At 39.5% G+C, this 21974-nt stretch overlaps 2 protein-coding genes across 2 annotated transcripts; both read right to left on the bottom strand.

Moving 5' to 3' along the window:
* pofut2 (protein O-fucosyltransferase 2) lies at positions 1–10709 on the bottom strand. Its single transcript, XM_047370124.1, has 9 exons — positions 10498–10709; positions 9706–9959; positions 9441–9585; positions 8552–8662; positions 5742–5808; positions 5386–5511; positions 4147–4327; positions 3747–3870; positions 1–2855 (listed from the first exon to the last, which is right to left on the bottom strand). The coding sequence occupies exons 1-9, from the start codon at positions 10671–10673 to the stop codon at positions 2702–2704; spliced, it is 1338 nt and encodes a 445-aa protein (XP_047226080.1). The 5' UTR covers positions 10674–10709; the 3' UTR covers positions 1–2701.
* Positions 10710–11244: 535 nt separating this feature from the next.
* Positions 11245–20326, bottom strand: LOC124871114 (tubulin alpha chain-like). Its single transcript, XM_047370123.1, has 4 exons — positions 20170–20326; positions 12977–13199; positions 12632–12780; positions 11245–12472 (listed from the first exon to the last, which is right to left on the bottom strand). Exons 1-4 carry the CDS (start codon positions 20170–20172, stop codon positions 11501–11503), a joined length of 1347 nt encoding a protein of 448 aa, XP_047226079.1. The 5' UTR covers positions 20173–20326; the 3' UTR covers positions 11245–11500.
* Between the last annotated feature and the right edge of the window lie 1648 nt (positions 20327–21974).

Raw genomic sequence — 21974 nt, 5'->3', positions numbered from 1 at the left:
GTGTATTTATTGATTTATTGATACAAATTTTTGTCTGATAATGGCCTGATGCTGTCTAAAACATCCCTTAAAAACTCTCAATGACATTTGAGAATTTAGAATACCTTATCTTTTAATTAACATTTCTTAACACCAATAACGGATGATAGTGATATTAATAAATTTCAATATTATTTAAAAGTTAACCTGTTTCAGTAACTCAGGTCACGTAGTCAAACGCGATTAATTACAGATATTTTCAAGCCTTTATTTCTGTTCATTGTGATGATTTTCAACTTAAAGCTAATGAAAACATGACACTTTAGATTAGAATATTACATCAAATCAATGAAAAAAAAAGATTTTTAAGGCAGAAATGTGGACTCAATAAAAATATGTTTAATACCTGCTTTAAGGTTGTTATTTTCTAAAGTTACTTTTAATCTGACAAAGGAGCCTCATTGGAACGCCTATTGTAATTTGTAGGATATGACTGTATATCAAAAAATTAAAACCAAACTTTTACTTTTAGAAATGTTTCAAATGAAAAAAAAGTCTGGAGTATCTGTAGTAATCATTTGTGGAGTCATGTTACCTGTTGGTGTTGGTCTATCATCTAATGACCAATGTGTTGATATCTTAAAGAATCTATGGGATTTCCTCAAGAGAAAGATAGGAGACACCGGATCTAAAAATGTAGTTGTAAAGCTAAAGGGTGGGACCAAAGGATCAATTACACGCCATCATTTTGTAAGCTGTTGCTGAGATCTCCACTGTGATTAGACACACAATATCAGGAGGTGAATCCAGTGGGAAAAACTGAGACTTTTTTTCCCTTCTCACTCCCCTTTCACAGCTAAGATATAAGATACACAACAAATCCCTGTACAGTGAATTATGAAAGCAAGAAAGGCTTTAGAAAATGAGACAATTACATTAAGACTTATCAGCAAGGTTTCAGAATAAAAAACTGACTGAAAAACATTGTTTGAATTGTACCTCATCCTTATAGACTATGCTGCACAAAACAATTAAAATATTTCCAAAGAACCTCCAGAAGGAGAAGTTGTCAGGCATGCAGAGCAACAAATTCCTTTCCTATTTAGCAGAGGCCAAAGCTTCTTTACAACAACTCCAGCAACAAAAAGCTTTACAGTAGGGCATTCCAGGGTTGTAGGTAAATGTTAATCTATCTTTGAATAGAAAGAAACTGTGCAGTTGGTGAACAAGAAACACGAGTAACAGCAAGCTTAAGATTGCAAAAGCCCATTCAAGATTTTTTAGGAAACTGAAGCATGAACTGGAGCTGGAGTATGAGCTTCCACACACAGATGTATCCAGGATATCGTTGGACAAGTGTTGCATTTCGTCCTAAATTGCTCTTTTTTAGATGAAAATAATTTTAGCATTTCATTTTAAAATCCAGGTCCCAGCATCTGCAGGCAGAGTGGTGAGGTACAGAATACAAGTTGCTTGAGGTTCGGTGTAAAGTTTCCAGTCAGTGATGATTTGGGGAGTTTTGCCATCTTCTGGTGTTGGTCTGCAGTGTTTCATCTAGTCCAAGGTCAGCACAGCACATCAGCAGCGGGAAGCACTTTATATTTCCCTTCACTGACAAGCTTTATTCAGATGCTGATTTATATTTTCAGTAGCATATGGCACTTATACACACTGACAAAAGTACCAATACCTGGTTTAATTACCATGGTATTTTCACATGACTGACCAGAAAACTCATCTCACCTAAACCTAATAGAAAATCTATGGAGTATCATCAAGAGGAAGATGAGAAATACCAGATCCCAAAATGCAGATGAGCTGAAGACAACCATTAAAGCAACCTGGGCTTCCTTATCGCATCAGCAGTGCAACAGGTTCATCACTGCCATGCCAAACTGTGTTGATCCAGTAATTCAGTAACGAAGCCGTGATCAACTATTGTCTGTGTATACTTTACAGAACATATGCTTTTCAGTAGGCTGGCATCTCTGTGTTTAAAATCCTTTATTTGTCTTCTAGAAAAGCATTAATTGTGATTTTCTAATTTTCTGAGAATTTCTGCTGGGGTTTTATTAGGTGTAAGACATTATTGTCAGAATTTACCAAAAATAATTACTAAATTTACAGGTTACGTGTTTTGAATTGAATTACTAAAATAAATTAATTCTAACTTTGATTGAGATTTGCTTGTCTGGAGTAAAAAATGCATTTCAGTTATGCAAGAACCCTTTCTGTAGATAAACCTTTACTGAATACAAGATCTTTACACCTAGAAAGGTTGAGTTCTTCCTCCATCTGTGCTTTTGTTTTTTTATATACAATATCATACTTAAAATACATCAGGTAACGTTCTTAAACAGTAAAAAACATTTTAATAACATTAAATCTAAACCAAATACAGTAATGCAATACTGTGAGTTACCACAAGACATATTTCACTCCGCTTGTGTGAAAGTTAGAAATACAGATTTTCAAGATATTGCAGGAAATACAACCTTTTTATGAACAATTCCCACTGAGCATCAATTATAAATAAAACTGTATAGAAATGTAATTTCTGAACCTTACATTGTTGAGCAGCACAGTTTGAGCCTTTCATACACAGTGGCCATCTAACACTGAAACCATGAAAAAATTTGATCTTGTTTTATTCCATTATTCTATCAGTTGTAATACTGCTTTTGGCAAAAAAACAAATTATTCAGGATAGGCAGAGGTAAAGTTAATAAACAATCTTCCAGTGTGTGGGCTGTTCACATTGTTTCTCAGAGTCTCCACAGAAACGCTTGTATGTTGTGTTGGGGTCAAACCCCAAGATTTCTCTCTCTTCGTGGATCCGGAAAGAGAAAGTGGAAACTGACGTCCCAATAAAGAACCTGGAAACAAGCCATTAAATATATCAATGAAACAAAACTGTGAAAAAAAGTGAACAGTGGGGGGGAAATGACTATGAAAGGTGCTTGAGAATGTCACAGGATCTAAAAAACAGTGTGAGTCACCCTGACCAGTATTTCAAGTTCAGTCACTTTTATTTGCTACGTGATGTTGTGGAGATATTTGGAGCTAGACAGAAGTTCAATGAGATTTCTAATTATAACCCAAAACAATGCTCTTGTGTCACTAAATGTTTCAGAAGCATTTCAGATGCAACTTTTCTGAGCAGCATGGAGCAGTAGCAGCAGACACTTTTCTCGGGCTCATCATTTGAAATTTCACCATAACGCTGATATCAACCAAGGGTTTAAATGTGCAAAATACTTAAAACAGTTTTAGTTTAGCTTATCAGTATGCAAACACGACTGCTTTAGCAATTAAACAAAAAGAACCAGTGACAAATAATTTGATCTCCCTGATATAAAAAACATGCTAAACAATAATAGCATTAAATCCCAGCTCTGTAATGAAGAGGAATCCAGCTCTCTTTTTCTACTGTGAAATGAGCCAATGACCATCAATGTTAATGCTAATACATGTATAAAGACTGGATGGTAATAATATGGGGTCTCACAGCTTGTCAATCACAGTTAAACTGCTTTGTGTAAACTTGTAATTAACATCCATCTTTCTGGTTGGCAAGTCTGTGTGTGTGTGCCTGCATATATTTAGTCAATATTACACTACATTCATTACAAGGCTCTTTAAATCACCTTAGCTACTAATAAGCATTTTTCAAAAGTGTTTGTGGCATTATTTCAGCAAATATAATTGTATTATAGAAAATATCTGCAACAGTGGGCAGTAAAGAAACAACATGTGAAGGAAATAACCTTGCATGAGTGCATATCCACTGGTCAATAATAGCCACTCCTCCATCTTTGAGCAGCTCCAGGTCCTCTTTGGATGGCTCAAATCGCACCATGTCTGGCAACAATCTTTTCAGCTCTCTCAGTTCTACATGGATGATAAGATCATTAACAGTTGCCTGTTCTGTTGCCTTTAGCATTTTTAGTGGAATTAATTTTCTTATTGAATCAAACATACTCTAGAAGGCTTTTAGATTAGATTTGTATGTGAACAAAAAAAAAGAGACAAAAACTGAATAATTACTATTTGTTAGAGATAATACTTAGGAAAATAGGATGGAAACAATTGGCAATGCATAATATACTGAAACAACTTCATGTTATTTTTATAGAATAATTTTTTTCAAGATAAGCTGGTCTTTACCTTCTCCTTCTGCATCAGTTGCAACAAACACCGTCTGAAGTTTGTGTTTCTTCATCAAACTTTGAATTTTTTTGGCAGCCCCTTTCAGAGTGGGCACATCATCCCTGTGACCCCAGATAAAGTCCTTTCTGCGAAGATGAACCCCTAGATATGGACCTCCTTTAGCAGAGCCGGGCTTGGCCTGATAAGTGACGTTAAAGGACAACGATACAAGGTTTTAAACATTTTAATTAATACAAAATCAGAAAATTATGGTCTGCATTTGTATACAGCTCATTATTTTAATACTATAAAATCTAGAGGCTGAAATCTTTGTCCATTTATCTCATTAGAGTAGCATGAGATCAGTCCAACTGGAGAGTATTGTGAACATAAATTTTCAACTCCTACCTAAATGTTTTATTGGATTTTGGTCTGGGCTGTTCTTACAGGTGCATATGGTTTGATCTAAGACATCTGGGTTTCAGTAAAGTCTCTGACAGATCTTCTTCCAGGAATGCCCTGTATTTACCTCCATCTATCTTCCTAATAACCCTGACCAACTTCCTGATGCTGCTAAAGAAAAGCACAGTTTCAGCATGATGCTGCCAATATTCTTCATGAGTGTTACATTATAATTCAGGGTGTTTCTTCCTCTACTTCACAATTCTCCATTATTTTCTGATTCTTCATGGCAAAAAAATAAAATTAAACATAAACTACGGTTTGTGATTTTGTAAAATATTGATATTATTGATATTTTCTAATCGAGAATTTTTGCAAACACTAAATACCATTAGTATGATTCGGATTGTTACTGTTGCCGTTTCAACCATTTCCCTACTGCTGGTTTCCTGAGAGCATCGGCAAGTGTTGTATTACCATTTTAAAATCAGACTGAATGCAAATTATTGTAGAGTCCATATTTCCATCCATAGCTATGAAGATAATATACCATTCTCTTTTAGGTGGGTGTTTCTTTAGCTGGCTGAAATACAATATGTTTCGTTGGTTTGTAATAGCCCATACCATGCTGTTATTACTTCTGTTTTCTTGTCAAACAGGGTAGTGGTTATTATATTGTATAATACATTGTGTAATTCATCTACTTTGAATGAGTACATCACACAACCCACTTCAAAGAGCAGATATATCCCTTAAATAATAAATATGGTCATAGGGTAAACATTTCGGTGTGAAGCTTTCTAAGAAGAGGAACAATCAGAAAAACAGGCCATAATACGATACACAATGACTCACTTGCATGCGGGTCCAGTCCTCATTATATAACGTATGGTCTCGATCATCTGTGGAGTTCAGGTATTTTGCTCTGAAATCATCTCCTATGAGTCGCAGGTGCTTCGCAAAAACCATGCTGCGTCGGGTCTAAGTGACATGAAAAAAAAAATGTCTCTGGATCAGTGAACAGATAACATGGTTTGACTTTATAATTTAACCGGCAAACAAAGGTTATACTTTTTTTTCTCAGAGAGAAAAGAACAATCCTCCAGAATTGGTAGTCATTAAATTACTTAAACTACTATTAGAAAAAGAGAAAACAATCTACCTTCTGCTGGCCAAAACATCTAATGCAGGGTTAGTGTTACTTGACTTACATCCCAGTAGTCTTTTCCAGCATAGTGATCATGTAGGAGAGTCTCTGCTCTATCAAGCATGACTGAGCTAAAAAGCAAAACAGCACAAAAGTTTATTCAATCTGAGTATAAATGAAGTCAAAGAGAACAAACTGTGTGTCATACCACAGTTAGTCAGATCATCTTTCCCCCTGCTCACAAAGGACAGGTTACTTTACAAAGGATTTTGTGCCTAATGTTTCACAGTATTTGAAGAAGTAGATCAGGTTTTAGTTAGATTTTCAGATCGGCTGATTCTATTTTTTTCCTAGAGACTTTAAAGTGCCTGTGACATCAAATTTTCATATTAAATCCAATTGCTAATTGATTAAATCCAAAGAAAAGGAAACATTGATAACATAACATATTTTAAAAAGTAAATTTATGCCACTGAAATGAACAGTTGTTGAGACATAGGTCATACATTTCACAAAAAAGGCATTTCCACCAGACTATTCCTTTGCGATTTTGCTGCTCTCTTTTATGACGTCAAACAGTACCCCACACACTGACTACTGCTATAATGGCCAGCAACACAGACGGCAGTGAAGAATCTAATATTTCTTTAGATAAATTTCAGTCACAATCAGAGAGAGACGCAGCAAAGTCAGGAGAAGAAAGTCAGCTGTCATCAGATGCATGGCCGGAGTCAATCTGCATGAATCATCTCATCCCGCACCACCAGGAAACAGAACAAGCACAACATCCGGATTTTCAAAAATAATTAACGAAAGACAGACTAGATCCATTTATATATACACGTTTATATATTAGCAGTTGTTTTCATTAGATCAATTAGATCAGTTACTGGGTGAACTAAGGTATTATAAACCGAGAAAGCACCAAACTAAGCAAGAAATATAGCTTCGCTGCACTCAGTGAACTCACCCATTGTAGAACAAAACACATGAAATTATCAGGATGCATAAAACGAAACATTAAGCAGTTTAACTGGTTTAAGTTCCACAGGATGAGTTGTTTTGGACTTGCTACCGCATTTATCACCAGCTTTTATTGCTCAATCTGCCGGACCAGAGCAGAGCAGATACAGTGTAAATCCAGGGTTACAGTAAATACGGCTCTGAGTGAAACAGCTGAAGCTGAGCAGTATGGAGCAGCAGCAGCAGACACAAGGGAGGATTGAAGATCTGAAGACACTACCTGGTGTCATTTTCTTTTCTTTATATCAGAAACTTTATAGAAACATTTATTTAAATATATCGTATGCTATTGTAAATTATCTTATTTTAAAAATAATAATTTCGGGTTACAAATTATTAATAATAAAAAAATATTAATTTCAGATTTTTAATTATTGACAATAACTGCCGATATCTAAACGTACTTTTGTGACAAGGAAGTGTTCATACCTGCTGGGTCTTGATCCATTTAGCAACAGCAGCAACAACTTTTTCTTTGGCAATCTTTTCCCATCAGATGCTCTGAACAGCGTGGCTATAGCATCTGCTTCAACATTGTCCTTCGTCTGTTAGATATCTCGACCTCTGACATAATTTCTCTTGGGAATTCAGAGGTTTCTTGTCTGAAGCAGTTTGCCGAAAAAGTTTTCCGATCACAACTGGCTGTGCTTGGTGGGACCAGCCCATCTGTCCCTCCTTAGTTTTCCAGCTCTGATCCAGGCAGCTCTGATCCTCTTCGCTTCAAGAAAATAGTGCAGACTAACGGCCGCTGTCGTAGTATTGCTGCCGCCACCAGCAATGCACCATTTCACCATATTAACGCTGTTTTTAATGCAACTTGGCTTCTACCTGAATCATGCATCACTGACGCTCACAAGATGAATGACCGGAGACTTCCCCTTAGACGTCATTTCTGGGTGACTTTAGACTTGCAAAATTTAACATCGAAAAATGCTTCTTTTATATCACAATTGTCTTTTATCGCATTTTTAATCCTATTATCATATCAATTACTGCCGAATTCCTTCAATATCAGGATGCTTTCTTTCAATTTTTGCATTTGTAGGAAAAGCGTATCACAGGCACTTCAACAGATAAAAGGAAACATTTGCTGCAGCTTCTTTGATAGGAACAGTGGTTTTGAATCCCACAGAAAATGAAGGTATTATATGATTTTTCTATTTTATACAGCCCACCATATGCTCCTAACCTTTATCACACGTTTATTGAACTCAAAAGAGTACATCAAAGCACTTAGTTTTGATTAAAAAATGAAAAGAGAAAACGAAAACCAGTTTTTTCAGTATTTGAGTCGCTATTAATAGATTAGTCAGTCAAGGAAAACTGGAGGATTCTGATCTCTGGCCGATTGACTGCTGCATCTCTACGTCTGAAGCGACATCATGATATAGTTTGGACAATTTATCAGTAAAATCATTGCAGCAGTATATGAAGTTTTAAAAGTGATGTACAACATGTCTTATTTCATATTGACTAACTACAGAATCTATTTGGTCGATATGGTTTCTTCTAATATACTTCAATAATTACTTTCCTACAAATTTTATTGTTTCTTAAGATTAATGATGTGTAAAGGTAGATTATTAGATTTCACTTTTAATAAAAGCTTCTTAAAAATATGACAAACGAAAGATTAGCCACATTTCAAATCGTCACATCCTTCAATGTCGCATTTAACTGAACAAAATATAAAATAGCCTTTCTTACAACTAAATATGTCAGCATTAGGAACCCTTTTAGAAATTAAATGTACAACAATAATATATTTTGTCAATTGCATATTAATGTTATACATCTCATTTCAGAAAGTGCTTATGTTCACAGTCAGTGGAAGTTTATCTGCAGACTTACTTTCCTGTGAAGTTTTTCAGAAGAACTGGGGCCATAATGGATGCATGGCCTTGAGCTGATAAACATGTCACATTTCGAGCCCTTGTTTCTTCATAGCCCCAAAACCAGCCCCTGCAGAAACATACAGAATAGTGCAGAAGACAGAAAAGGAAAGGAATATGCAAACACAGAAACCTTTTTAAATAATGCAGCAAATATGACCTAAAAGCTATCTAAATCTAAAGATAATAAAAAAAAATGTATGCATGTTTTATTATCCATTTTATCGAGGTAGAAATTTATTTACTTGAGTTTTAAATCTTTATTTCTTCTGTTTCCCAAGTGTCTTGTTGCGGCAATTCAGACAAACCACATAGAGAAGCTTTCCAGAAGGGATAACTCAAGACAGAATCCTAACTGCATAATTAACTTTATTAAATCAGGACTGGATCCAGCATCAAACTAGGTTTGCCATACTGATGTAACAGTAACTTGTGTTTGTATGACCTCCAACCATCTAGATTATTTGTATGTCGGGGAATGAGGATTAGTGTGTGCGTGTGTGTGGGCGGGCAGGTGAGCATATGTATAGAAACACAGACACACAGCAGCCAAGAACAGCAAAGGACAAGTGGACTCGGCTCTAGAAAGCCACAGCAGCCCCAGGCAGACAAACACAACGCATCACCCCAGAGCAGCCATTTGCCCCACACAGACGTAGGTCATCAGTGAAGCAAAGGATGAGTACCCACGGCCCACCCACACTGCCATCTCCCGCCGCGCAGGCCAAGCCCAGGACGTGCCCTCAGCAGGCCAGGGCCCCCACCGGCAAGACTTTATCTTTGCCGTTGTGCTGTATATTCTCTTGTTCATGAACAACATAAACTTAATCTGCATTATAGTATTGTACCTGTAGTTTCCCTGTTTATCTTTGGTGTACAGTAGCTTCTCAATGCATGGGCGCTCGTCAACCTTTTCCTCCCACTTTCCATCAGTCCATCCCTCGGCATAGTTCTGCAGTACAAGAACCTGGTCTATGAACAGGCCTCCATTTTCTAAATTCAAAAAGGGAACATGTTTCTTTTTTTTTTGGCACACTTAATCTAAGTGACTTGAGTTGTCTTCTATATTAACAGTTGTCCAAAATGCGTAAATATGCAAATGAGTGTACTCACCAGCAATAAAATCCTCATACTCAATAACAGGTACATTGGCTTGCAGGCTGGTCAGGCTGAAGAACTCTCCCCATGGGATGCGAATCTGGTGAATATCAGGACTTTGCCAGTGATAGAGGCGACCCCATGGGGGAAGCACCAATACCCAGTCATCCCCCTCCTTCCTCAAAGTCTTGACCAGTGAGGCCATGCGGATGTACACATCTCTTCGCAAATTAAACCCTTCAGGGGGGTTTACATCATATAAAAGGTACCTAATTTTTTAAAAAAAAGAGACATAAGTATCAGCAACGACTTGACAATGAATATGTCAAGAGTTAACATGTTGCAGATTAAGTTGAAATTTTGCTTTAGTCTATTTACAAACTCTCAGATTAGGTTTGATTGAATAATTCACCTTTAGAAAAATATGCATATACCATTAAGTGAAGAATTAGGATCACAAGTGTAGTTTAAGGTCTATGAAGGTCTATTTAATTGTTTTTCTCTATGCCGAATACAAGAGCAGAACAACAGTGTTTGGTTACCCTATTAAGGTTTACACATGCAAAGTATTTATAGGTCTTATAGTTTGAAAGTCATTAAATTATCAACTTTTTCAGCGGAGTCAGGTGTACTCCTCTCCAGAGAAATAAACCTTCATGCCTGATAGACACGACAAAAACACACACTTACACGAATACATTTGCCAAATGGTAAAGTACCAACAAAAAAAGAAAGATATAGTTGTAAAGAAAAGGCAATCGTCTTTAATTTAGCATTTCTAACGAGCTATGACGACGGTAAACTCACCGTAAATCCCTTGCGGCAGAGATCGACACAGAAGCCGTGCGGCTCGCACTGAACACATCCTCAGACTTTAAGGTTTCTATTGCTGCAAAAACGACGACTATAAACAAAAAGAAAGAGTTAAACAAATGCGTTGATGCCACACATATAACGGGTACATGCAATGTGTTATACGCCATTTTTTTCTCTCAGCCACGCATTTCCGGAAGATGGAAAAGCGTCTCTTCAGTTGCTGAGCAACCACCAATAACAACCAGCCAACTCACAGAGGATCAAACAGCGCAATATTATTATCGGAAGTGTAATTATTCAGTAGTCCTTCTTTCTTTATTTTGACGGGTTTTTTCTTTCATAGTTCTTGATTCCAAACTTGTTTTACTTCACAATAATGATAAAATGAAGTATAAAAATGTGACCTAGGCCAAATATGCTAACCCATTAATGCAAGTGCTCTGTCTTTGCTTTTAAACAGTGCAAATGTATAAAGCAAAAGGAAAATAAATTGCTCCAGTTGGCATACAAATAAGTTTAGCTTATGGATGCAAATACTTGTCATTTTAATAATTAAAATTGTTATGTCACAAACCTTAAAGTTTACTTCAATTCAGACAGTTATGGCTATAGACTAAAGGGGTTAAATCAAGTTCACAATGTGGATTTTACTTGTAAACAGGCTCTAATGACATTAAACAATAAAACTATAGCACTTAGTACATAGCATCAGTATGTAGTACAAACACAAACACATTGTATTTTCTGAATGATTATTTATTGAACAACAATAAAGTCCAAAATCAGACTATGGTCTTTAAATGTTTTGATATGAATAAATTAACACCCCAACACTGAAAAAACTAGATTTTGCTGGGACAAAAAACAGAGGTCAAAAGAAAATGAACAATGGTGATTAAAAGCAATTAAACACTTTTGAGTTTGAAAACAACATGCAAGAGGTTGGTTCCTTTCTTTAATAAATAACAAGTAATATTATTTTGCATTTGATTTACTATTCCTCGCCTTCCTCCTCTTCTTCAAATGAGTCGATGCCCACCTCTTCATAATCCTTCTCCAAAGCAGCCATATCTTCTCTAGCCTCTGAGAACTCTCCCTCTTCCATTCCCTCTCCAACATACCAGTGGACAAAGGCTCTCTTGGCATACATGAGATCAAACTTGTGATCAAGTCGGGCCCAGGCCTCGGCGATGGCGGTGGTGTTGCTTAGCATGCACACAGCTCTCTGCACCTTAGCCAGGTCTCCTCCAGGAACCACAGTTGGAGGCTGGTAGTTGATGCCCACCTTGAAGCCAGTGGGGCACCAGTCTACAAACTGGATGGTGCGTTTGGTCTTGATGGCAGCAATGGCTGCATTTACGTCTTTGGGTACGACATCACCACGATACAAAAGGCAGCAGGCCATGTATTTACCATGACGTGGGTCACACTTTACCATCTGATTTGCTGGCTCAAAACAGGCATTTGTGATCTCGGCCACAGAAAGCTGCTCATGGTAAGCTTTCTCAACAGAGATAACTGGGGCGTAGGTAGCCAGAGGGAAGTGGATACGGGGATAAGGCACCAAGTTGGTCTGGAACTCTGTCAGGTCAACATTCAGTGCTCCATCAAAGCGCAGGGAAGCTGTGATTGAAGACACAATCTGACTGATGAGGCGGTTCAGATTAGTATAGGATGGACGTTCAATATCAAGGTTCCTGCGACAGATATCATAGATGGCCTCATTGTCCACCATGAAGGCACAGTCAGAGTGCTCCAGGGTGGTGTGTGTGGTCAGGATGGAGTTGTAAGGCTCCACAACAGCTGTTGAAACTTGAGGTGCCGGGTAGATGGCAAACTCAAGCTTTGACTTCTTGCCAAAGTCGACGGAGAGTCTTTCCATGAGCAGGGAGGTAAAACCAGAACCTGTTCCTCCACCAAAAGAGTGAAAGACCAAGAATCCTTGGAGACCAGTACACTGATCAGCCTGTAGATGCATAAACACATAAATGGTAATCAAACAGCTTGCATTATTTTCTTTCATGGGCTGTTGTTGAATCTGATTGGATTCTATCATTGCCAGAATAACTGTAATTATCTTAGAAGAGAGGTTCATAAAAATAAAAGTAGGATTTCAGTGCCTTACCAGTTTGCGGATCCTGTCCATGACAGGGTCAATAATCTCTCTGCCAATAGTGTAGTGACCTCGGGCATAGTTGTTAGCAGCATCCTCCTTTCCAGAGATCAGCTGTTCAGGATGGAAGAGTTGGCGGTATGTTCCTGTTCTCACTTCATCTGACAATTTAAAAGAAAAAAAGTTATGAGTATTAGTTATAAGATATATCTAAGGATGAAAGATACCTTAAATTCAAAACACACATTTAGTAGTCCAATTTGACTCCTTTGTATCTCAAGGAAAGAAGCAAACAACTTCTTAAACATTACTTTCTCTACAGCTAAAATAGAATTTGTACAGAATAAAACAACTAACCAATGACAGTAGGCTCCAGATCAACAAAAATTGCCCTTGGGACATATTTCCCAGCGCCAGTCGCACTAAAGAAGGTGGTGAAGGAGTCATCATGACCTCCTATGGGCTTATTGCTCGGCATCTGGCCATCTGGCTGGATACCATGCTCCAGACAGTAGAGCTCCCAGCAGGTGTTCCCCATCTGAACACCAGCCTGGCCCACATGGACAGAAATGCATTCACGCTGCAAGAGAATATAAAAGAAGAAAAACAAGAAGATGAGCGACTTGAAAATGCTTGAAATTGTGTTTTTGCCTGTTTCTGCCACTTGGTGGAAGCAAAGACTAGTTTACCATAGTTGCTGCAGCTGTCCTTGGATTTCCTGTGACTGCTATGAGTGTGTGTGATCCCATGAGCCTGTTTATTGGCTGAAATAGTGGTTGAGCTGACACCACATATTAACAATTGCTATTCATGCATTGGAAATGGTTTAAATGGACACCTGTCATATGACAGACCCAAAAATATTCAGATTATTTAAATACAAACGCTTGTATTTGTTGCTTGTTACCTATTTAATGTCTGTAATGAAAAATAATTATTGAATATACATATATTTACTAATGAGCTTTCTATGGGTCTTGATCAATGTGATCATTGTATTCTAAGATTAGTTAGTTTTCCATGTTGCTAATTCTTGCTTATATTCTTTGTTAAAGTATTTTTTACTCAACCAATGTGGGTGGTATTACTAACTAGAGAAGTACACCATTTCTATTTCATTTTAGCATTTTCATTTGGATCTAGAGTTGAATATTGTTTGTCATAAATTAAAAATAATTAATTAAACAATTAAACTAAAAGTACAAGTGGTATGGACGCTTCATCTTTTTCCCCTCCCTGACTTGCCAGAGCTTTCATTTTAGCTGATCTATTTTTGTTAACTCCTGCTAACCTGACACTTAGCTTAGGGCGGACTGTCGCTGTAAACACAGACCGCTGGCCTTCAAAACATTGGTCATCACCAAGTAGAATTTCAAATGTGTTTGTCAAATCTATTTTTGATACTCGGGTGATGAGGGTTTAAAATACAAAAAAAAAAAAAAAAACACCTCACCCCATGTATGAGTAAGTAATACAGAATTAGATTTTAAAACAAAGCTGTCAACTGCCAACCTTTGCATGATAAGTAAACCTGTTGGGTGTGGCTCCATCAGAGATTAGCAAAGGCACGTCTAAGGTGCGGCCAAGTCGTCTTGAGAATCCAATTCTGCTGGTGAGCTAAACTGAGGGTTTTAAAAAGTGCCCAGGATGTGGTCGCATTCTGAGACAAAAACAGACAGACTGGAGGCATATTACTCATTATATTTAGAATGGATATTTCCACTACATAAAGCTTAAGTCAGGATGGCTTTTGAGACAACCGATATGTAGCACAAGAGTTAACCAAAACACCTTTACCTGTACACAATAGGTTTATATGCTAAACTGCTCTGGCAGGACCTAATACAGTTATATTATTCTAATTGTGTAAACAATCTAATTCTTACTCTTGCCACATTTAGCCATTCAAAATTTAGAAAGAATGAGCATGAAACTTGATGTTTAACAATGAAGTGTTAAAGCACACTATTTAATTGCACGCAACCCTCTACCTAACCTTCCACTGCTGCAACCTGCTGCATGATCTGTGGAAATCTGACTAGTCCATCAAAACCTGTTTCCTCAATGTGCCTTATTTTAAAAAAAATTAAACCCAATTAATTTTCTACAATGAAAGTCAATGCTGCAACAGGCTTAGGCAGCTGGGAATCCCCTGAGTGCTTTTGCTAAATCACCAACTTCTCTTAACTCTCATTGTATACACTATTTATTACTGCTGCCATTAACATTGTGTTCTCTCTTTGTTTTATTTCCCTGGAAAGCATACCTGGTTCAGTGTTTTGCATTTGCATATATATCTCTTTCCTTTCCTCTAAACCTTCAGTTGGTTGAGCTGAATTTGACTGCATCATATTTTGAATTGAACTGTACCATAAATAACGTGATTTAAATCAAATCTGCCAGGATTATGCAATGTATTAGAATGAACTGGATTGCATTAAATGAATTTGGAGTCAGTTGGATGTGAATTGGAACTGTTTGTCTTTTGAAGAAATTTGAAGATGATGTTTGGCCTTTACTAATGGAGTGAATTGAACAACAATCTTATCAAATGTTTATACAAGCAGAGGTGAGTAGAGTAGCAAAAACATGACTCAAGTAAGAGCAGCATCACTTCAATATATTTTTACTCAAATAGAAGTAAAAAGTAGTCAATCAAAAAACACTCAAGAGTAAAAAAATAGTAAAAGAAAATAGTAAAATAGTAAAACAAAAAGTACTGAATAGCTGTTTGATTACACCTGCTGATGTGATTTGTTAAAATGATGTAATAAGATAGAGCAGAATACAAAGTTGTGCAAATTTTGGTATTTTAATGTAGTATTTTAAAGTAGTAAAGTAAAAACAAATAAAATCAAAACAACATAATACATTAAGGCAGAAGAAACAAACATTTCTAAACGTAAATTTGCACAACATAAAGCTTTTGAAATCAATGTTTAAAGTAGATATACATATATATATATATATATATGCAGATATATTTATATATATGTATGTGTATATATATTTATATATATATGTTAAAACAGTGCACTAAAGGGACAATTTTGTATACTGTACATTCATTTCCCTACAAATAGACAGAAATTAACATTAGAACAATCAAACTTGAGCACAAACAAGTAGCCTCATTTCTTTTTAGGCTTGCATCTGGTGTATTTTTGGTTTGAACATCAATGTTCTTTATTCAGCGAAGTAACTACAGATGTGTAGAATAGCCAGAAACTGTACTCAAGTAAAAGTTGCATTCCCTCAAAATTATATTTCTCAAGTAGGAGAAAAAACGTATGCTGCAGTAATACTACTCCTACAAGTAAATGTTACTAATTACTACCCAGCTCTGCAAATAAGGCTAAAAGTGGTAACTTTGATTTTAAAAAAAACATTCAGTATTTTTGGTATTTCTTCTGTTAATGTCAAAGTGTCTGAATCAGCAATGTTATCATCATTATGGCTTCTTCTATAGATGTTAGAAAATAAAAGAAATATAAACATCTGTGCAAGTAATTAGCTCCATAGTTCCTGAACTGCAGTAAAAGTACCACCGGTGGTACTTGCGCTGCCTCTAGTTGTATTAAAGATTTGGTATCAGATATATAGAAGACAAATACAACAGTGTACCTGGAACAAGTATGGCTTCTTTTGCTGTTTTCAAGTCATCTAGAAAGTTGGAACTTGAATCTAAGAATGGCATCTCACCCAACTTAACCATGTTCTAGTTGTGGGATGGACCAGTAGGATTTGCCAACTGATGTGGTCATTAACCATGCTAGCTACTATTAACAGTACAAGCAGCAGTCAAGCAGCAGTGTATTTCTCCTCTTTCTGTACATTTAAACTCGTACTCGTCGTCTTCCGCTTATCCGGGACCGGGTGGCGGGGGCAGCAGACTCAACAGAGACGCCCAGACGTCCCTCTCTCCAGACACCTCCTCCAGTTCCTCCAGGGGGAGCCCAAGGCGTTCCCGGGCCAGCCGAGAGACATAGTCCCTCCAGCGTGTCCTGGGCCGTCCCCTGGGCCTCCTCCCGGTGGGACGTGCCTGGAACACCTCCCAAGGAAGGCGTCCAGGAGGCATCCGGTATAGATGCCCGAGCCACCTCAACTGGCTCCTCTCGATGTGAAGGAGCAGCGGCTCTACTCCGAGCCCCTCCCGGATGGCCGAGCTCCTCACCCTATCTCTAAGGGAGTGCCCGGAAGCTCATTTCAGCCGCTTGTATCCGAGATCTCGTTCTTTCAGTCATGACCCAAAGTTCATGGCCATAGGTGAGGGTAGGAACGTAGACCGACCAGTAAATTGAGAGCTTTGCTTTTCGGCTCAGCTCTCTCTTCACCACAATGGACCGGCACAGCGCCCCCATTACTGTGGCAGCCGCACCGATCCGTCTGTCGATCTCCCGCTCCATTCTTCCCTCACTCGTGAACAAGACCCCGAGATACTTAAACTCCTCCACTTGAGTCAGGAACTCCCCTCCAACCTGAAGAGGATAAGCCACCCTTTTCCGGTCGAGTACCATGGCCTCGGACTTGGAGGAGCTGATCCTCATCCCAGCCGCTTCACACTCGGCTGCAAACCGCCACAGCGCATGCTGTAGGTCTTGGCTAGAGGGGGCCAGCAGGACCACGTCATCTGCAAAAAGAAGAGACGAAATCCACTGGTCCCCAAACCCGACCCCCTCCGGCCCTTGGCTGCGTCTAGAAATCCTGTCCATAAAAGTTATGAACAGGACCGGTGACAAAGGGCAGCCCTGCCGGAGTCCAACATGCACTGGGAACAGGTCCGACTTAGTGCCGGCAATGCGGACCAAACTCCTGCTCTGCTCGTACAGGGACCGGATGGCCCCTAATAAAGGGCCCCCGATTCCATACTCCTGGAGCACCCCCCACAGGGCATCACGAGGGACACAGTCGAATGCCTTCTCCAGGTCCACAAAACACATGTGAACCGGTTGGGCAAACTCCCATGAACCCCCGAGCACCCTGTAGAGGGTATAGAGCACCCTGTAGAGGGTATAGAGCTGGTCCAGTTTTCCACGGCCGGGACAAAAATCACACTGCTCCTCCTGAAGCCGAGGTTCGACTATCGGTCGGACTCTCCTCTCCAATACCCTGGCGTAGGCCTTACCAGGGAGGTTGAGGAGTGTGATCATAAGAAGGGGGACCGGAGGGTGTGTTCCAACTACAGGAGTCTGCCAGTCTAGAGGCACTGTCCCCGACCGCCACGCAATGTTGAAGAGGCGTGTCAACCATGACAGCCCTACAACATCCAGAGACTTGAGGTACTCAGGGCGGATCTCATCCACCCCCGAAGCCTTGCCACCGAGGAGCTTTTTAACCACCTCGGTGACTTCAGCCTGGGTGATGAAAGAGTCCAACCCCAAGTCCCCAGCCTCTGTTTCTACCACGGAATGCGTGATGGCAGGATTGAGGAGATCCTCGAAGTACTCCTTCCACCGCCCGATAATGTCCTCAGTCGAGGTCAGCAGTCTCCCGCCCCCACTATAAACAGTGTTGGCGAAGCACTGCTTCCCCCTCCTGAGGCGACGGACGGTTTGCCAGAATCGCTTCGAGGCCAACCGGTAGTCCTTCTCCATGGCCTCACTGAACTCCTCCCAGGCCCGAGTTTTTGCCTCTGCCACAGCCCGGGCCGCAGCACGCTTGGCCTCACGGTACTCGTCAGCCGCCTCAGGAGTCCCACAAGCCAACCACAGCCGATAGGACTCCTTCTTCAGCTTAACAGCATCCCTTACTGCCGGTGTCCACCACCGGGTTCTGGGATTGCCGCCGCAACAGGCACCGCAGACCTTACGGCCACAGCTACGGGCAGCAGCATCGACAATAGATGCGGAGAACATGGTCCACTCGTGGCTGTGCTGGGGGGCAACAAGCAAACCCACACCAGCCCGCCGCCTCTCCCCGTGGGCCACTCCAGAGTAGAACAGAGTCCAACCCCTCTCAAGGAGATGGGTTCCAGAGCCCACGCTGTGCGTGGAGGCGAGCCCAACTATTTCTAGTCGATATCTCTCGACCTCCCGCACAAGCTCAGGCTCCTTCCCCCCCAGCGAGGTGACATTCCACGTCCCTAGAGCCAGCCTAAGCATCCGGGGATCGGGCCGCTGAGGTCTCCACCTTCGTCCGCCACCCAATCCTCTTTGCACCGGTCCCTCACGGTTCCCCCTGCAGGTGGTGGGCCCACTGGGGGATGGCCTCGCGTCTCTCGTTTGGGCTTGGCCCGGCCGGGTCCCGCGTGGAGCAACCCAGCCACCAGGCGCTCTCCGACGAGTCCCGACCCCAGGCCTGGCTCCAGGGTGGGACCCCGGTTCCGCCGTACCGGGCGACGTCACGTACATTTAAACATTCAACATAAAAAACCTAAAAGGTTCAGATCCTGTTGTACAAATGTTTTAAAATGTCTGCCCGTTTGCAGTTGTTGGACAAGTTAGAATTTACTGAGGCTTTGAGTTAAATGCAAGCGTTTTAATGCCTAACAGTTCCTCAGCCTTGTGCGTCAGGAAAATAAAACATCTATTTTTCACAATGGGCTGCACAGTGAGTGCTGACTGCAACAGCTGCTGGTTGAACACAGTTTCCAAGGTAATCCTTTCTCTTTTGAATTTAGTTCTTCTGAAACATGTCTGAATGGGCCATTTAGGACTTCTCCATCATAATCATCGCTAAACATAGCTTGGCTCAACTGTTCAACATTATGACAGATTTTTTTCTGATCAAAAAGTAACTAACACTAACAACAAAATAACTAAATTTGATGCGTCTAATTTATTTGGTCAGGGCAGACATACTGCTCCAGTGTAGTAAGTAAACACTGATGTCATTTGTCTTTTACAGCAACCCTGGCACTAACAAGCTGTGTTTACACTACACAGTGCAAACAGAACACAGAGGTCAAAAATATGGTGGAAAATGTTTCTGACACAAGATATGGTTTGTGTACCAGATACAAACATTAACATTAATGCATTTAGTTTCTTACTGCAAAATGTAATTTATTATTAAGCTTAAAGTTGTTTGGAAAACATGTTCATAATGACTTTGTTAATTAAGAAGTATTATCTTAGTTGCAACTGTTTTTTTTTTTTTTTTGTTTGTTTGTTTTGATATGGCACATCTTATTCACTTCATCCGACATGTTCATATTAACTAACAGTAATTAGTAATTACATTGTTCCTACAATGATACACCAAGTTTTTAAAATGTTGAGCATATTTTTTTCATTCAGATAAAAAATGCAAAGAAGAGACTTTGGGAGTGCAAATACAGTAAACTATTCATTATATTCAATGTCTTTTTAATGTTTTTCAATCACCAGGTGCTGAAAATATAGACTAGTCAGCTCCCACAGCCAGCTCAGCTTTTACTGACAGTCACTGAGACAAGCTGCTATTTCTGACACAGGGGTCCTGCTCCAAATGAGCAAATCAGGGCTGTTGCATCACTGTCTTAACATGATCTATCCAGAACTCTGAACAAACACCGTACAAACAACACGACATTTCTTTAAAGAATAGGCTACAGACAGGATTATACTTACCATGGTAGAGTCTTAGCTGGGTAACCGCTAAAATGGTGACTATCTGAGCTCTCTGTAGCGTCTCACAGCGGCCCTCAGCGGTCCGAGTGAGTATGTTCTGCCAGGTGGGTGAAGACAAGAGCTGCTAAGATCTGCAACGATGCAGGCCACGCCCACCTGTCAATTTGACGTGAAGGCGCATTTCGAGCCCGCAGAGCTTGATGTCCAGATGCCGGTGTCCTAAAAATTATAGTCCTCAGCCAAACTCATTCCAACATATAAAGAAAAATGACATGGAAACCAAAAATCATGGTGAGGGTTGACTAAGAATATGCCGTAAAGTTACTTATTCTGACTCAAGAAAAGGTCTATTGAGAAAAAAAGGAAAAGAAGGGGAGAAAAACTCTTGTCCGTCAAATGTGACGGACCCATTTTAGTAAAACTGCAAAAACATAATCAGAAGCCGAATACAGATGGAAGTGAAAAAATGTTTGGCACTTTGACAGTTTGAACGCTAGGGGTCGTAGTTAGTTTAACCATCAGGGCAAGGGGTCAGACGTCTATCTTGTTTTTTCTTTGTTTTTTCAGACGTTTTTTATGTTTAGTAATGACATCTGTAAAATTTCACAGATTTGTATAAAAAAATATTTTAAGTGTATGCAGAGCATCAAAATGTTCTCAATAAGAATAAAAAATCTAGGCAGTTACCTGTTTCATGGACACAAATTTACAGTGCTGTGATCCTTGATGGTGTCTTTGACATGCTCTATCGTGCAGGGAAAAGCATTGTTCATTATCAAAATGTGCCTGGGTCACCGGGCACAGTTGCTCTTGGATAGAGCTTTAATCCCAGTCTTTGGAGTTGTGAGTGAGCTCATTCCCTTGAAGGACAGGCGACCCCAATCATGAATAGACTCAATAGGATCACTGTTGTCATAACTCGTGCCTTATGGTAGAGTCCCATTGTCTTCTCTAGACAGTCCTTTTTCCAGACATACCAAACTGTCTAAAATGGGGCTTCATGGGAGAAAATAACCTTATCGCAGTTCCCTGCTGTCAAAACCAGGTACTTACTGCCGACTGCCAGACTGTCCTTTGCAGCCCTTCTTGATGCCAGGACAATCTCCAAAGTCACTGCACTGTTGCTAACGTGATCCCTGACTTTAATCCTCTGAAGTAGTTTGTCTGGCACTTGCTGGCATAACCTTTGAACCCTGAGGCGTTTTTAAGGTAATTTAACATCTCTCGTTGAAGTTCTTAATGATTTGATAAATGGGTTATGTGGATGCAATCTCTCTAGCAGCAGCATCCTTGCCTGTGAAGCCCTTTTAATGCAGAGCAATGATGGTGTTTCCTTGAACATAACCATAAGTGACGTAAGAAGAATGGCTTCAAACACCATTCCCTTTTAAAGCCACATTCTGACTGATTCTGAATGATGATCATTAACCATGTCCTTGGTGGTTAAGGATTTGTGATTACCATAATTTGTTGATTAAATTTTCTTGTCCATTTTTTATGTAAAAATAAACTGTAACTCAACTAACAACAGCCACTGCTAACAAGAGCATTATATGTATTAATAAGTATTATATGTTTAATTTTCTTGTTTAATGCAAAATAACAGTTCATATGCAAAACAAAAAAAACAAGAAAAAGTAGATAACTGAGCAAAAAACTTTTCTGACAGCAGTTTGGTCAAATTGAGGTGTTTCAGTCAGATCAAATCCTATCAAATCAATTTTAGTGCATATTACATAGCATACAGGAAAAACAAGACAGTCATTCTCTGGGTTCTATAACTGCACAAAAATGTATTTGATATA

Source organism: Girardinichthys multiradiatus, chromosome 7, assembly GCF_021462225.1.
Source record: "Girardinichthys multiradiatus isolate DD_20200921_A chromosome 7, DD_fGirMul_XY1, whole genome shotgun sequence".
NCBI lineage: Eukaryota > Metazoa > Chordata > Actinopteri > Cyprinodontiformes > Goodeidae > Girardinichthys > Girardinichthys multiradiatus.
The sequence above is the reverse complement of the archived record's forward strand: the minus strand, read 5'-3'. Positions and strand labels throughout refer to the sequence as shown.